General features: G+C 42.3%; 1 protein-coding gene across 1 annotated transcript in view; it reads right to left on the bottom strand.

The window, feature by feature from the left end:
- The window catches only part of ARSB (arylsulfatase B), a 198,495-nt gene that overhangs the window by 161,459 nt on the left and 21,802 nt on the right, over nucleotides 1-15,234 (bottom strand). The window contains exon 4 of the mRNA XM_056112471.1: nucleotides 5,669-5,876. Within this exon, the coding sequence (XP_055968446.1) occupies nucleotides 5,669-5,876 (208 nt within the window). The remainder of the gene's footprint in view (nucleotides 1-5,668; nucleotides 5,877-15,234) is intronic.

Genomic DNA, 15,234 nt, shown 5'->3' with positions numbered 1-15,234 from the left:
AAGCAACAGTAATCTCAAACCTGTGCAAGGCTGAATAGCCCAGGATAAATCGAAAGGGGACGGGGGTGTTAGCCTGGTGCCTCCCAAGCAGAACTCCAGCAGCCACTTGCTCCCATAAGCCAAAATTGCCTCTATGCCCCCAGCCAGACTCCACTGTCTTGGGATGGAACTCACCTAGATATAATTTGCTGAAAATGTGTATATGTGGGTTTTGTGACTGAAATTTCCAGTCTTTCCTGGGATCAGGATGGGCTACCTCCCCCCATCTCCTTGTACTTCTGGAACCTTGGCAGCCATATCCATACCCCAAAGCTGTCACCCAATTAAAAAAAGCTACTCGACCCTTACCTTCCCGATAAAAATTCTAAACAAACAAGGAAATAAAGAGAGAAGAAAATTGTCTGTCATAGAGACAGGCTGGGGGGTGAGAAAGGCATGTTGGGAGGGAAATGGGAACAATGGTGGTGAAAAATGGACACTGGTGGAGGGATGGGTGTTCAATCATTGTATGACTGAAATCCAATCATGAACAGCTTTGTAATGGATATTCAATTAAAAAATTTTTAAAGTATGTGTATATAAATTTATACTACGCAACATAGGACATATAATTTTAGCAGTCAGTAAAAATTAGACTGCTTTGTGTTTTGTATGCTTGAATAAAAATGATAATTGTGTATCTTTTTTAAGAATGTGGTTCTTAGATGACTGGTTAAAGAAACTTTGGTACATTTACACAATGGAGTACTATGTAGCTGTTAGAAAAGATGAAGTCATGAAATTTTCATACAAGTGGTACTACATGGAAAGTATGTTAAACGAAATGAGTCAGAAAGAACGGGATAGACACAGAAAGATTGCATTCATCTGGGGAACATAAAGAAACAAAATGGGAGACTAACACCCAGGAATGGCTGAGATTAGTACCAGGAATTTTGCTCCATGACTTGGAGGCCAGTCACATATGCTAGGGGAAAAGGAAGCTCAGATAGAGAAAAAAGCAACAAATAAAGGGTGTTGGGAGGATCCCCCCCCAGGATGGGAGAAGCATGCTGAAAGTAGACGATAGACCAAACATGATTGCCGCTCAATGCCTCTCTTGCAAACCACAGGACCCAAAAGGAGAGAGTGAGAACAAAAGGGAATGCCCTGCCACAGAGGCAGGGTGGGATGGGGGGACAGGGGGTGGGAGGGATGCTGGGACCCGTGGTGGTGGAGGATGGGCACTGGTGGAGGGATGGGTACTTGATCATTGTATAACGGAAACCCAAGCACAAAAATTTGTAAGTCTATAACTGTACCTGATGGTGGTTCACTAATTAAAAAAAAAGAATGCGGTTCTTGTTCTTTATTTTAAAAAATGGGCAGGTAAAGAAAAGAGTCTGAAGGATAGAGAGATAACACAGAAGTTAAAACATACCTTGCATACCTTATATACTGAGGACTCTAGTTCTATCTCCAGCACCACAGTAGTCCTCTCAAATACCACCAAGAGTGAGCTAAGAGCCTAAAGCCTTGAGCACCACCAGATGTAGCCCCAAGAAAAAGAAAAGGGTCTGAGAGTGGGGCCTATTATACCCTGCAAAATGTCCCCACGCAAGCCACACTCTTAAGCATGCAGATAGGAAAAGTCAAAACAACCCTTCTAGTCTGGAGTTCTTTTAGCAGGTCACAGATCTGGGAAGAATACAGTAGGGTTCTCAAGAAGGCTAGGCAACTTCAACTGAGTTGAGCTTCACTGCCAAAAGCCGCTAGGAACTGAGCTGTGTGCACAATCCTAGCCAGAGATTTCAAAGGGATTTATCCAGTGACAGCATTACAATAATGGCAGTGGAACCAAGATTCTTCATGGCTTTGACCCAGACCAAAAGCATATCACTGAAAATGATTTGCTCTGAGAATGAATACTACAGAAAACGCCTATTCCAAAAAGCTCAGGAAAAGCATGGATTCTCGGAACAGAATTGTACAGAGTTGAAAAGGGTATATAAGGTTAAATAGGATGAAATAAAAAGCTGAGATATATCCATACAAGAGATTAGAGTTAATTGATATTGACCTTAAGCGGATGGACAGCTTGCTTTATCCTTTTGAATTGCTCTAAGAGAACACCACAGAGAGCTCATAAACAACAGAGGAACATTTCTCATTATTCTGTAGGATGAAAGAATCCAAACTCAAGACACTGGTTTGGCACCTTTTGGTGTAGACCATCTCCTAATTCACACTTGGCATCCTCTCACTGATCTCTCTGGAGTGTCTTTTGTAAAGCACTCACCTTATTCATCGGGGCTGGTGGCCTATCCTCATAACCTAAACATAACCTCATCTCCCACCTTCTAAGATCATCACATCAGTGCCGGGCTCCCAACATTCAATTCAGATTCTAGCTGTGGTCTTGGCCACATCACTTTACTTCTTTAAGTTTTAGGCATCTTCATTTATAAAATGAGAATAAAGAAACCTATTTCATGGATCAGTTTGAGTTTAAATGCTGACATGACAAAAAATGAGAACATCTAGAACATTGTCTGGTATACAGCAGAGAGTTAATAAAAAGTAGTCATTAATTTTATTAGAAGGTTTAGAAGAAGAGGGAATGGAATGAAGCAAACAAAGGGTTGGAAAGAAACTATAATACAACTGATTGCACTAGTGATATTAAAGAGAAGAAGTTAAATTGAAAAAATATCTAATTAGTACTGCAGAGTGCTTCCAAAGATTTAGTAAAAGGACCCCAAAAAATCTGAAAAACAAGAAGTGAATGCTGCGTCAGTGATTCAACATACTAATTAAAGATATTTTATTTTTAAAAAAACCTAGCAGAACAAAAATAATAACAAAAATAATTTGTTTAAAATACAAACAAGGAAAAATTCCCGCAGTGAAAAATAATCTCACCTTTTAATCAAAGACATCACTATAATTCAGGCAAATTTAACTTTGAAATATTTTAAAACCAACACCAAGTTATAATTCAATTAAAAAAATTTAAACTATGGATGTGATTCTTTTTTAAAGTCTCCCTAATGTTCTAAGGACCAACTTAACAAGAAATATGTATACAATGTAGGCAGAGCATAGAAAAAAAGATGAAAAAAAATACAAACTATTTTATGAAATAGCATAACCAAGCAACAAAATCTGATAGAGAAAGAATTAACCACTAACTCTTCTTTCATTTCTGGACTAATGTAAAAAATTCTAATTAAAACCCTAGCAAAGTGAATTCAGCAGTATAATAAAAAATATACATATAAGATAGAGTTGAACTTATTCCAATAATGTAGTCATAGTACAAGACTAATAAATCTATCCATATGTCACAGTGTCAGAATACCTTTATAGACAATACCAGACAATACTTTTTTGTTTGTTTGTTTGTTTGTTTGAGGGGGGCTACGCCTGGCAGTGCTCAGGACTTACTTCTGGCTCTGTGCTCAGGGATCATTCCTAGAGTGGCTCAGGGTACCATATGTGGTACTGGGAACTGAATCCAGGTCAGCAAGTGCCCTACCGGCTATACAATCGCTCTGACCCAACATACCTTTATAAAATAATCTTTATTATTTATTATCTTTATTATCACAATAATCTATGTGAGAAGTTTCCAAAGTTATTTTTGCCAGCTTGAATAAATATTATGGATATTTCTGAAATAGCCAACTCTTTAAAATACAGTTGCGTATGCACATTTGAAATCATATCATGAAAGAGATATTGATCTTTAAATATTTCCTCTTGCCCTGCAGAGATAGTTAAACTGCCTGAACACCAGCTCTACATGCAGGAGGCCTGAATCTGCTCCATGGCACTATATAGTCTCCCCACCAGTCTGTCCAGGTAGGTCCTGAATAACTCTGGATGTGGCCCAGACCCCCTCCTGGCAATTTTATTTCAATCATCATACATGTTGCTAAAAAATTATTCCAGGGGCTGGAGTGATAGCACTGTGGGTAGGGCATTTGCCTTGCACATGGCTGACCCAGGTTGAATTCCCAGCATCCTATATGGTCCCCCGAGTACCTCCAGGAGTAATTCCTGAGTGCAAAGCCAGGAGTAACCCCTGTGCATTGCCAAATGTGACCCAAAAAGCCAAAAAAAAACGATTCCACCTCTTCCCATGTATATTTGACGTCAATATTTGTTGTCACAGAGCCATTGAGATATTTAAGTTTTTTTCCAGCGACCACCATCACTGCTTTCTTAGTGCTTCTCAGTCTATATGATACATTAACTCACATACTCTTCTTTCATAAAATCAGTTTTCCTTAAACTGTGTATTCTACCACACAATTTCAGGTCTTCAAAGCTGTGAAATTGTGAGGTAATTTCCCAGGCACAATCACTAAATCAGTATTAAATATCTTCGACTCCACTGATGCTGGCATCAATATCAACATCATATTTCAAGCACTTAGTCCCAGCACGCATCAAAGTGCTTTAGCAGGCTGTTCAAAATAAAGTAAACGAAGAACGACCTTCTGAATATACAAGCTCTTGTGAGGAGTGAAGTCCAAGATGTTTCCCTTTTCTAAGAGTCAAGGTTTTGCCTGGAAAACCAATGTTATCTTTGGTTCAACCTTTTCCACCACAGTTCATCCTTTTAAAATATAGTATTTTCACAGCACTAAAGCAAATGGTCAAGGCTGCTCAGGGAAACGCTAGGCCAGGCTCATTCTAGACTACCGGGAAAGTTCTGCTGTATCAGTCAGTCCAATAAGAACCATCAGATCTGGGCCAGACAGATAGTACATTGGGTAGTATGTTTCCCTTGCACATGGCTGACCCAGATTGGGTTCCCAACATCGCATATGGTCTCCAGGGCCCTGCCAAGAGTGATCCTAAGTGCCAAACCAGGGTAATCCCTGCACATCACTGCTTGGTGTGACCCCAAAATAAAGGGAAGGATAAGAGGAAAAGGGAGGAAGGGAGGTGTGGGGAGGGTGAAAGAGGGGAGGAGAAAGGGGAGGAAAGGAGAGGGGAGGGGAGGAGAGGAAAAGGTGGGGAAAGGAGTAGAGGGAAGGGGAGGGGAGGGGAGGGGAGGAGGGGAAGAATCAGAATGATTTTGTTTGCCACAACGGAAAAAACTTCAAAATTTTCTCCCCTCTTTTATGTTTTCTCAACAACACATAAAGACATTTACTGTCAGACAATTTTAGTGCGCGCGCATACACACACACACACACACACACACACACACACACAGCACTACACATGGAGACTCAAGCCAAGATCTAGATTTAAATGACTCCACTCCTTATCTGTTTTCTTCAAGTCACCATCTGTCTCTGCACTGACAGAGAGCCCCCAGACAGAGCATTTCGGCTTAAGAGAAAGCCTGGGTTTAAGCGATTGCAGAGAATACGTCACCCAGAGTTTCACCACCAGCTGCCCTATCTGTGAGTGATGTCCACTCCTCTTTACCCAGAGAGCCCTGTTTTCAAGCAAACTCCTGGAGTACTTTGATATCTGAGGAAGTGGGGGGGGTCCATCATTCTTTTTCCTTAGATACATTTTTCTATCCATTATTATCATGTCTCCCCTCATGCAGTTAGCATTTATTTCAATAAGAAACTGCTAAGTGCTCCAATTTATCTTCATTCCATTTATTGAATTCCAAGTCCTAGGCTTTGCCAAGAGATGATTTTTCTATTGACGGGCATACCTGTGGAGAAGATGAACACCGTGTTGTTCCACAGTCCATGTCTTTTTAAGGCTGCAGTGACATTTCCCACGGCTTCATCCATAAGGGACACCATTCCTGCATAATGATGCCTGTTTTTGTCTTGGATAAAGTCGTAGGGTTCTAAGTATTCCTCAGGGACCTGAAGGGGCTCATGGACGGACTGCAAAGCCAGGTAGAGAAACAAAGGCTGGAAAGAAAGTTTGTGCACATCAGTTAAAAGGGCACAAAAGTACTAACAAGAAAGAAGCAAGTCCAATATGTGGACATATTGGACTTGCTTCTTTCTTGTTAATTGATAACCATTAATGAAAATTTTATTAAGACAATCCACAGAATAGGTTGAAGATATCTGTAAATCATGTATCCAAAAAGGGACTCGAATCTAGAATATCTAGGAAACTCTTAGAATTCAATAATAAGAGGTAGTAAATCCAATTACAAAGTGGACACAAAAGATTGATTAGACATTTTTTTAGAAAAGTTGTATGTTACAGTGCTCAGGAGCTATTTTTTGCAGTGCTCAGGGGATATACAAGGGGCTGGACATATGGGGATGCTTTAGGTCAGTCAAGTGCTCAATACCATCTCTCTGGAAGAAAATATTTCTGCAAGCATGTACAGTTGATAGGTATATGAAAAATGTTCATGATCATTAGTCATTAGGGAAATGCAAATCAAAACTACACTTAGATCCCTCTTCACACATACTAAGATGGTTATAATGCAAACAAACTTATAGAAATAACAAGTTTTGGTGAGGATGAAGAGAAACTGGAACCCTCATTTATTGCTGGTGGGAACTTAAAATGGTACCGTGAGTTGGGGGAAAATGTTGATGGCTCCTTATCCTGTAAAATATAGTTATCATATGATCCAGAACTTCCATTCCCAGAGAAATGTAAACATACAGCCATACAAAATTTGCACAAGTGGGACTGGAGCGATAACATAGCGGGTAGGGCGTTTGCCTTGCACGCAGCCAACATGGCCGATACAGGTTCGATTCCCAGCATCCCATATGGTCCCCCGAGTACCGCCAGGAGTGATTCCTGAGTGCATGAGCCAGGAGTAACCCTTGAGCATCACCGGGTGTGACCCAAAAAGCAAAAAAAAATTTCACATGTATGTGCACAGGGGGTATTATTTGGGGGCAGAGTGATAGTACAGCAGGTAGGGCATTTGCCTTGCATGCAGCTGACCCAGGTTTGATTATTGGCATCCCATCTGATACCCCAAGTACCACCAGGAGTGATTCCTGAGTGTAGTGCCAGGATAAACCCCCGAGCATCTCTGGGTGTGATGCCCCCCCCAAAAAATAATACCACATGCGGCATTATTCATTATAGCCAAAAAGTGAAAACAACCAAGAGGTTTACCAACAAATGATAGGACAAAGAATATGTGATCTATTTTAGCAAATACATGGAATAAACAGCAGTGAAGTACCAGTATATGCATAATACAGAACAACCTGAATTAGATTAAGAGGAACCAATCACAAAAGGTCACATTTTATACAACTCCATTTATGTTTAAAATATTCCAAATAGGAAAATCTGTGGAGATGGAAAGTGAATGAGCTGCTGCCTGGGGCATTTTAAGGCTGTAATGTTTTAACTGATGAGAAAAGGATGGCCTGAGTGAGGGCAAACAATTATTGTATATTTAAATAGGTGAATTTTATGGACTATGCATTGCATATTACATATAAAAATATTTTAAAATAGGGATGGAGAGATAGTCAAGGGCAAAGGACTTGTCTTGCATGTGGCTGACCCTAGTTTGATAATAGTGTGTCAACAATAGTCACCATAAGTAAATGTTGTCCATGTATTAGATACTGAATAGTGAGTTATATTTTCTCACTTAGGACGCAAACCCACCCTATGTCACTTCCCTTTTAAAGGAAAATAAACTGAGACTCTAAAGTGTGATTTACCTAAATCCATATTAATTACAGAGCAGTTTCTTACTGAAAACCCCATTATATGATGTGGCTATGTCCCAAAAGAAACTGACGATTTTTACTTTAGCAAAAAGATAAATTCCTGACTTTTAAGAGAAGGTTAGGCAATGTTGATTCTTTATGAGGAGAACATGAACACGGTGCCTCAAGGGGTCTTTGATCTAGGACCAAACATAGGGCCAATTTGACACCAGAAAACTCCAGAGTGTGATATTTTACCCCAATTTACACATTTTGCCTCTGTGGTACTCCAAGCCTCTCTATAATGCTTCCAAAGAATTTTTTAATGAGTTGAAACCCCCAAGAAAACAACTCATTCAACCAAACATAAGCACATAATTCTGTTAAAAGTGTGTCAGATGGGTAAATCTTACAAATGGATAGAGGAAAGTAAGAAAGCAGAATGAAGGTGGTGTGGGCTCCAACTTCATTCTTCATTACTGATGCTTTCCTTTAAACTGTCATTACCCAGCCCAGAAACTGAGAGAGGAGCAGACACACATCCAACAGATGCTCAAAGATTTGAGTCTGAGTTTGGATCTTTGACATTTAGAAACACCTTTCCCTAAAACCAAAATGTTTAAAAGGTTGTCAAATATCAAAGTCATTGCTTAAAACCTATTTGACTGAGGGAGTAAGTGATGGAAGGGCATCCAGGATAATGTTCATGTGTTCCTACCACCATGGGAAAACACTGCAGATTTCAGTTCAGAAGCCTATGCTGGATGCTTTGACGTTGCTGTGGTGGTAGGTGGGGGACATGGGGGTGGGATGCACTTTGACACAGGCGCCTCCCACTGCATCTTCATGTTTCAGAGAAATGTGGATAGCTCACATATAATGTGAAGAATCCCTGACAAGGAGATAAGAAGCACTCCTATACTGAGATGTTCAGTGAAGGACTATGCACGGGGGTATCAGAGACCCGACAGCGTAGTTGGGAGGGGAGTGTCTGAGGTTGGAGCAGCTATCTGGGTCCTGGCTCAACCAATGGAAGGCCACCCCATTTGTTGTCCACATAAATTTTAAAAATCTGAAACTCAATCACATAAAAATAATTTTTTAATCTTCTTAAAAATATAACAAACAAAACAAAAAAACACTGCCCTCCCGTTGTTCATCGATTTGCTCGAGCGGGCGCAGTAACATCTCCATTTTTGAGACTTGTTACTGTGTTTGGCATATTGAATACATCACGGGTAGTTTGCCAGGCTTTGTCATGCGGGTGAAATACTCTTGGTAGTTTGCCAGGCTCTCCGAGAGGGGCGGAGAAATCGAACTCGGCTTGGCCGGGCTGGCTGTGTGCAAGGCAAACACCCTACCACTGTGCTATTGCTCCAGCCTTAAAAATATAAAGCCCCTCAGCTCAGATAGAGAAGGGAGCACCAAATAAAGGGTGTTTGGAGGATCCTCCCAGGATGGGAGATGCATGTTGAAAGTAGACTATAGACTGAACATGATTGCCACTCAATGCCTCTTTTGCAGACCACAACACCCAAAAGGAGAGAGAAAACAAAAGGAAATGCCCTGCCACAGAGGCAGGGTGGGATGGGGAGGATGGGGGTGGGAGGGATACTGGGATCCATGGTGGTGGAAAATGGGCACTGGTGGAGGGATGGGTATTTGATCATTGTATAATTGAAACCCAAGCACAAAAATTTGTAAGTCTACAACTGTACTTCATGGTGTTTCACTAATAAAAATATTAAAAAATTTTAAAAAAATATAAAGCCACTGTTAATGCCAAGCCCATACTCCATCTGGTACCTAACGGCGAGTGTGAGAAACGAAGACCTTCCTTCCCAAAATTCCTTCCCACTGCCACTAAGTGGCTGATTTCTACAAGCAGTGTGGGTCTGGGAACTGCAAGTTCTTGGTCTGGGTTCTCAGGAACGGGATGGGGGTATGAAAGAGCTATCCCATGTGCCTGACCTGGCCAGTCACAGCGACATAGATGCCCAAGGGTGACAGTGAGAACAGAAAGAGAAGACAGTACGTGACCAATTCTGAGAGCCAGGGAGGGCAGGAAAGAGCTCCCAGAACCTCTACAGGGAAAGAGAAATAAGAGTCTGAAATCATCCTCAAAGGGTTTCATATGCTCAGTATGGACATCATTCTACTTTTGCAAAATATAGCAAAACACTAACAAAACATCCCCCCTCCCTTCTTGTCCTGTTGTTAGCCTCAAACCCAGAACCTCACACCCATGAAACACACGCTGCCACTGCGCGTCCTCTCTGGTCTCACCTGTAGAAAAATGTTCCACAATTGTTCCTAGGAAACAACAGGTCATCTCCCCATTTCACCAGCTATCCCAGGTCATTTAGCATAAAACCAACAGGGTTCTGTGCCCATCACTCTCTCCATCAGCAGGAAACTGATGGATGAACAGCTCATTTAAATGGACTAAAGGCCAGTGCACCATATTGAGAGTATTTCTGTTGATTTCATAAAAACGAAGTGCCATCACAATAAGGGGACATATACTCATGAAACAATATATCCGCCCCTGCCACCTTCCCTTAAAGCCAGGTGTGAAACATTTTCGTTCTGTTTTTAAATGGAAAATAATTGAGTGCTGTTCTGTCAAAAGAACAATGAACAAGGTTCTCCAACTGCACTCAAGAGCCCTCTCTTCCCCAGTATCCCCTCTGCCCTTCCCAACCCTCCTCCTTCCTCTATGGCAGAAATTTCTCTCTCTACTTTGGGGCATTATGCTTTGCAATATAGATACCGAGAGGCTATCAATTTTGGTCCTATATCTACTTCCAGCACACATCTCCCATCCCGAACAATTCCTCCAACTATCACTGACTTAGTGATCCCTTCTCTATTCCAGCTGCCTTCTCCCCCAGCTCATGAGGCAGGCTTCCATCTATGGAAGAAAGCCTATTTTCATTCTCTTAGTGTATTTTCTTCATCAAAAGTAAACAGTTTTGAAAATCATATGATGTGCTTTGAAACTGCCATTCTCTTCTTTGATTCCCAAATTACAACTCTTCTTTTGAAAGTGTTATTGGAGAGAAAGCAAGGAGTCTATCACTAGAAATTCACATTCTGTTTAAGGACGAGGGGCTGGAGAGAGAGTACAGGCCTAAAGGGTCTTGCTTTTTATGCAGCTGATCCTGCTTCAATCCCCTGCACCACATATGTCCCTTACACCCAGCACCAGCATGAGTGATCCCTGAGCACAGAACCAGGAGTAGCCACAGAGCACTATAGGATGTGGCCCCAATCCCTTCCCTCACCCCCAAAGAAACTTCTGAACTCCTGGTACAGTACAGTAGGTATATGAAAAGAAATGTTGTTTTGTTGTTTTTTTATGTGTGTGTGTTTGTGGGGGGGTTGTTTTGGGGTTTTTTGTTTTTTTGTTTTGGGGGTTTGTTTGTTTGGTTTTTTTTTTTTTTGCTTTACCCTTTGAGTCACACCCAGTGGTACTCAGGGCTTACTCCTGTTGGCTCAGGGATCACTCGTAGTGAGTTCAGTGGACCTTATGGGGTGTCAGGATTCAAACCCAGATTGGCTGCAGTCAAGGCAAGAACCCTGCCCACTGTACTATCACTCTGGCACTAGGATATATGTTTTTGTTCTGCAAAGTGATGAAGAGAGATGATAGTAACTAGAAGACACTAACTGAATACCTGGCATCACATTGTAGCACTGGTGTCATGGGAATTGAAGGGAGAAGACCTTCTTTCCCAGCACTGCACAGTTGCCATCAGCAGTGAGTAGGAACACCAGCATCAACTGGGTTTCTGTTACAAAATAGCTCCATATGTTTCCCCCCTTCAAGTGGTCTTTAAACCAGACATAGTTTTGAGCTAGCCGGTGGATACTTTGTGTGTATTTCTTTAATGGTTTCCATCTTAGAACAAGTTGCCTGTGTTACAGTCTATATGGGGCACCGGAGAAACATACACAGAAGGAGATTCAGGGCTGGGACGAAATGATGAAAAGCACAGTTCCTGCAACACAGTCCACCACAAAACCGAGAAGGAAAAGTGTGAACATTGCATTGGCTGCCTTAAACTTTATAAGGCAAGCTCTTGGCTGCTGATTATTTCATCTCTTTGTGCCTAGGCTCGAAACTTGAAGGATGCTGGTCCTAGCATCCTAGTTGGATGCTATTTCTAGACTAATTTAGGGTGCCAGAGATCTAGTACAGGGGTTAAGATCTGTAACCTGCCAACTCCAGTTTGCTCCCCAGCATCACATACAGTTCCTTGAGTACCAGCAAGAGTAATCCCTAAGCACAGAATCAGGAGTAAGCCCTGAACACTACCAGGTGGGGCTCTAAAAAATAAAAAAAGTTTTTTTATTTTTCAGAGGACTGGAGAGAGTAGTGGGGGTGAGGCACTTGCCTTATATGCAGCTGGCCCCAGTCCATATCCCTAGTGCTATGTAAGGTCCCCCCAAAGCCGTGTCAGGAGTCATTCCTGAGCACAGAGCCAGGAAGAGCCCCTGAGCACTGCTGGGTGTTTCACAGAGGATATTTCAGACACTTAAGGAAATGATTTAGTAAATTAAATAAATAAAATACTTTGTAGAAATGACTGCCCTCTCATCTGGCTGTTTCCTTCACGTGTTCCACGAGCAGCACTGTGCTAACTGCTTGCTTGGCGTGGTGTGAGGGCTTTGAGGCTCCTTCTCAATCCTGGTGCTTTCCCCACCATGCCCGCGACGGCAGCCCACCCACCAACAACGACTTCACCCCAGCTGCTTTCTTTTATCCACTCGCTGTGACGGGCACACTGAGAGAATACACCATTGTTCTTTAATGGGAACAAAGTTTTACTGAAGGCATATTGTAGTTATTGAAGATTAAATCATGTTCTACTCCACACTTGTAAAGGCTTTTTGCTGTGACCCTCGATATCTGAGGAGAATCAACAGTGGCCACACACCAGAATTACTGGTGGGGGGTCGAGGGGAAGGGGTAATTAAATGCTTATGGCAGGAAGTCACTTCTGACTAATAAATCACCACTGTTGGCCTTCGTATTTCTTGTAAGTGTCCCCCATGATCCTAATATACAGGACTGAAGCCAGTGAGCTAAATTCTAGCCTGCGGCTTGTAATCTCAGGACGTTAGCTGACACCCGTGAGGCTAGTTAAGTGCTCTGAGCTATGGCATCCAGCAGTTCAGTTTAAGTTCTGATTCAGTTGCTCTGTGATTGTGAATGAATGACTTAGTCTCTCTGCACTAGTTCGCTCATCTGTAGATAGTGCCTACCTAAAAGGACAGGGTGACCATCACAGTTTCCTTAAGTCTTTGCTCTTTGGGGTTTGGGCTGTATATATAAAACACCAAGTTTGGGCTGGAGAGAGAGCACAGCGGGTAGGGCATTTGCCTTGCACGCGGCCATCCCGGGTTCGATTCCCAGCATGCCATATGGTCCCCTGAGCACCGCCAGGGGTAATTCCTGAGTGCAGAGCCAGGAGGAACCCCTGTGCATCGCCGGGTGTGACCAAAAAGCTAAAAAAATAAAAAAAACACCAAGTTTACAAAAAAAGAAAAAGGAAAATACCTGAAAATTTAATCAACAAACTAGCAGTTAACTTTCCAAGTAGCATTGCATCAGTTCAGATCTAGATTTTTATTATTTTTTCTTTTTTGGGTCACACCCGACGATGCACAGGAGTTACTCCTGGCTCTGCACTCAGGAATCACTCCTGGCGGTGCCCAGGGGACCATATAGGATGTTGGGAATTGAACCCGGGTTGGCCACGTCAAGGCAAACGCTCTACCTGCTGTGCTATTGCTCCAGCCTCCAGATCTAGATTTTAAAGGTACTCATTTTTGAGAGAATGTTCCAATTTCTTCCATGTTCCACAGCCAGCATAGCCAATGCAAGAGGGAGAGTGTTGAAAAGCCAAAAAGGGGGTAAAGCTGAGGACAGCACCAGAGAAACACCCCTGCATGAGGTGAAAGTAGACAAAGAGAGATTACCTCAAAGAGAGTCAGCAGCTGGGTACCAAGTCTAAAGAGGTATATACAGTAGGTTCACCACTTGAGAGAAGCAGCAGTCACCCCTAGCAACCCTCAACAACTGTCAGAGAGAGAAGGTCGGAAATTGGAAGAAGCAGATCACACCGTACATTCTGTAATTTGCAACCTCCCTTGAAGGACTAATTTCATAGGGGTACTAACCCAGTTCTTAGCCATGGTCTAAGCCATGGTCTGAGTTGAAAGTTCAGCAACACAAATAATGGACTCAATTTAAAGGTATTTTAAAGCTGAATTAATTGAATTTAGCTTAAACTTGACATCGTTCTAATAACACCAAACATTAGCCAAGCAGCACAAATGCTGGCCTACTTCGACCATGAGTGTGGAAAGGTCGGACTACAGCTGAATCTCACGAACACAATGTTTATGAGAAACAGCCTCGTTCCTGACGCTCCATTTGCTCTCAACGGAACGACCATCTCCAAATGCAACAGTTACATGTACCTAGGTCGAGAAGTCAACATGACAAATGACCTGGCACCTTAGTTGCGCATGAGGAAGAGAGCAGCTTGGAACGCCTTCAAGAGCATCAAAGAAATAGCTAAGAGGACGAAGAACCTCCGGCTCCAGGAATATCTCTTTGATTCCACTGTTCTTCCTGCATTAACATACGCCTCAGAGACCTGGGCCCTACAAAAACAGGATGAGAACGCTATTTGGGTCTCCCAAAGAGGAATCGAAAGAGCTGTGATTGGAGTATCACGCTTCACTCAAATGAGAGAAAGAATCCAGAGTTCCAACCTTCGTTGACGATCAAGATTCGGGGATGCTTTCTCTTTTGGCAAGGCATCGAAAATTAGATGGGCTGGACACTAATGGGATTTGGAGACAACCGCTGGACTAGAGCCATTACCGGCTGGATTCCAAGGGACATCAAAAGATCGCATGGCTGCCCACCTATGAGATGGTCAGACTTCTTTGTCAAGACCCTGAATGATCGGTTTGAGGCTCTTCATGTTCCTAGAAGGAACAGAAGCCATTGGGCTACACTAGCACACAACAGGGGCAAATGGAGACGTTACTGGCGCCCGCTCAAGCAAATCAATGATTAACGGGAAGTCAAATGATCAAGTGATCAAGCTTAAACTTTAGTTGATAATATTGGCTATAGTTTAACAAAAAACGACTTACACTTTCTCCAGCCCCCCTGCTCACTTTTTTTGGTGAAACAAAAAAAAAAAAAGTTTTTTAAATTTTTTTTTACAAGGTAACTCATAATATTTGATTACCTTTAATATTCAAACACCAATCCCACCACCATTACACCTTCCCACCACCATAGTTAGGATGATCCATCCTGAACCCCAATCCAGGGGTCCCAAAAGCAGAACTGAAATAATAAACTTTGTATTGTTCGGAGAGCCCGGCAAGCTACTGAGAGTATCTCGCCCACACGGCAGAGCCTGGCAAGCTACCTGTGATGTATTCGATATGCCAAACACAGTAACAACAAGTCTCATGATGGAGACGTTACTGAGCCCGCTCGAGCAAATAGATGAACAACGGGAGGACCGTGACCGTGACTGATAGTTTGTTATGAAAAACCGCTGAAAATGCTACAACAAAGTAT

The sequence above is a fragment of the Sorex fumeus genome, unplaced genomic scaffold (assembly GCF_029834395.1).
Source record: "Sorex fumeus unplaced genomic scaffold, SorFum_2.1 ptg000018l, whole genome shotgun sequence".
Taxonomy (NCBI): domain Eukaryota; kingdom Metazoa; phylum Chordata; class Mammalia; order Eulipotyphla; family Soricidae; genus Sorex; species Sorex fumeus.
This window is presented reverse-complemented; position numbering and strand designations above follow the sequence as displayed.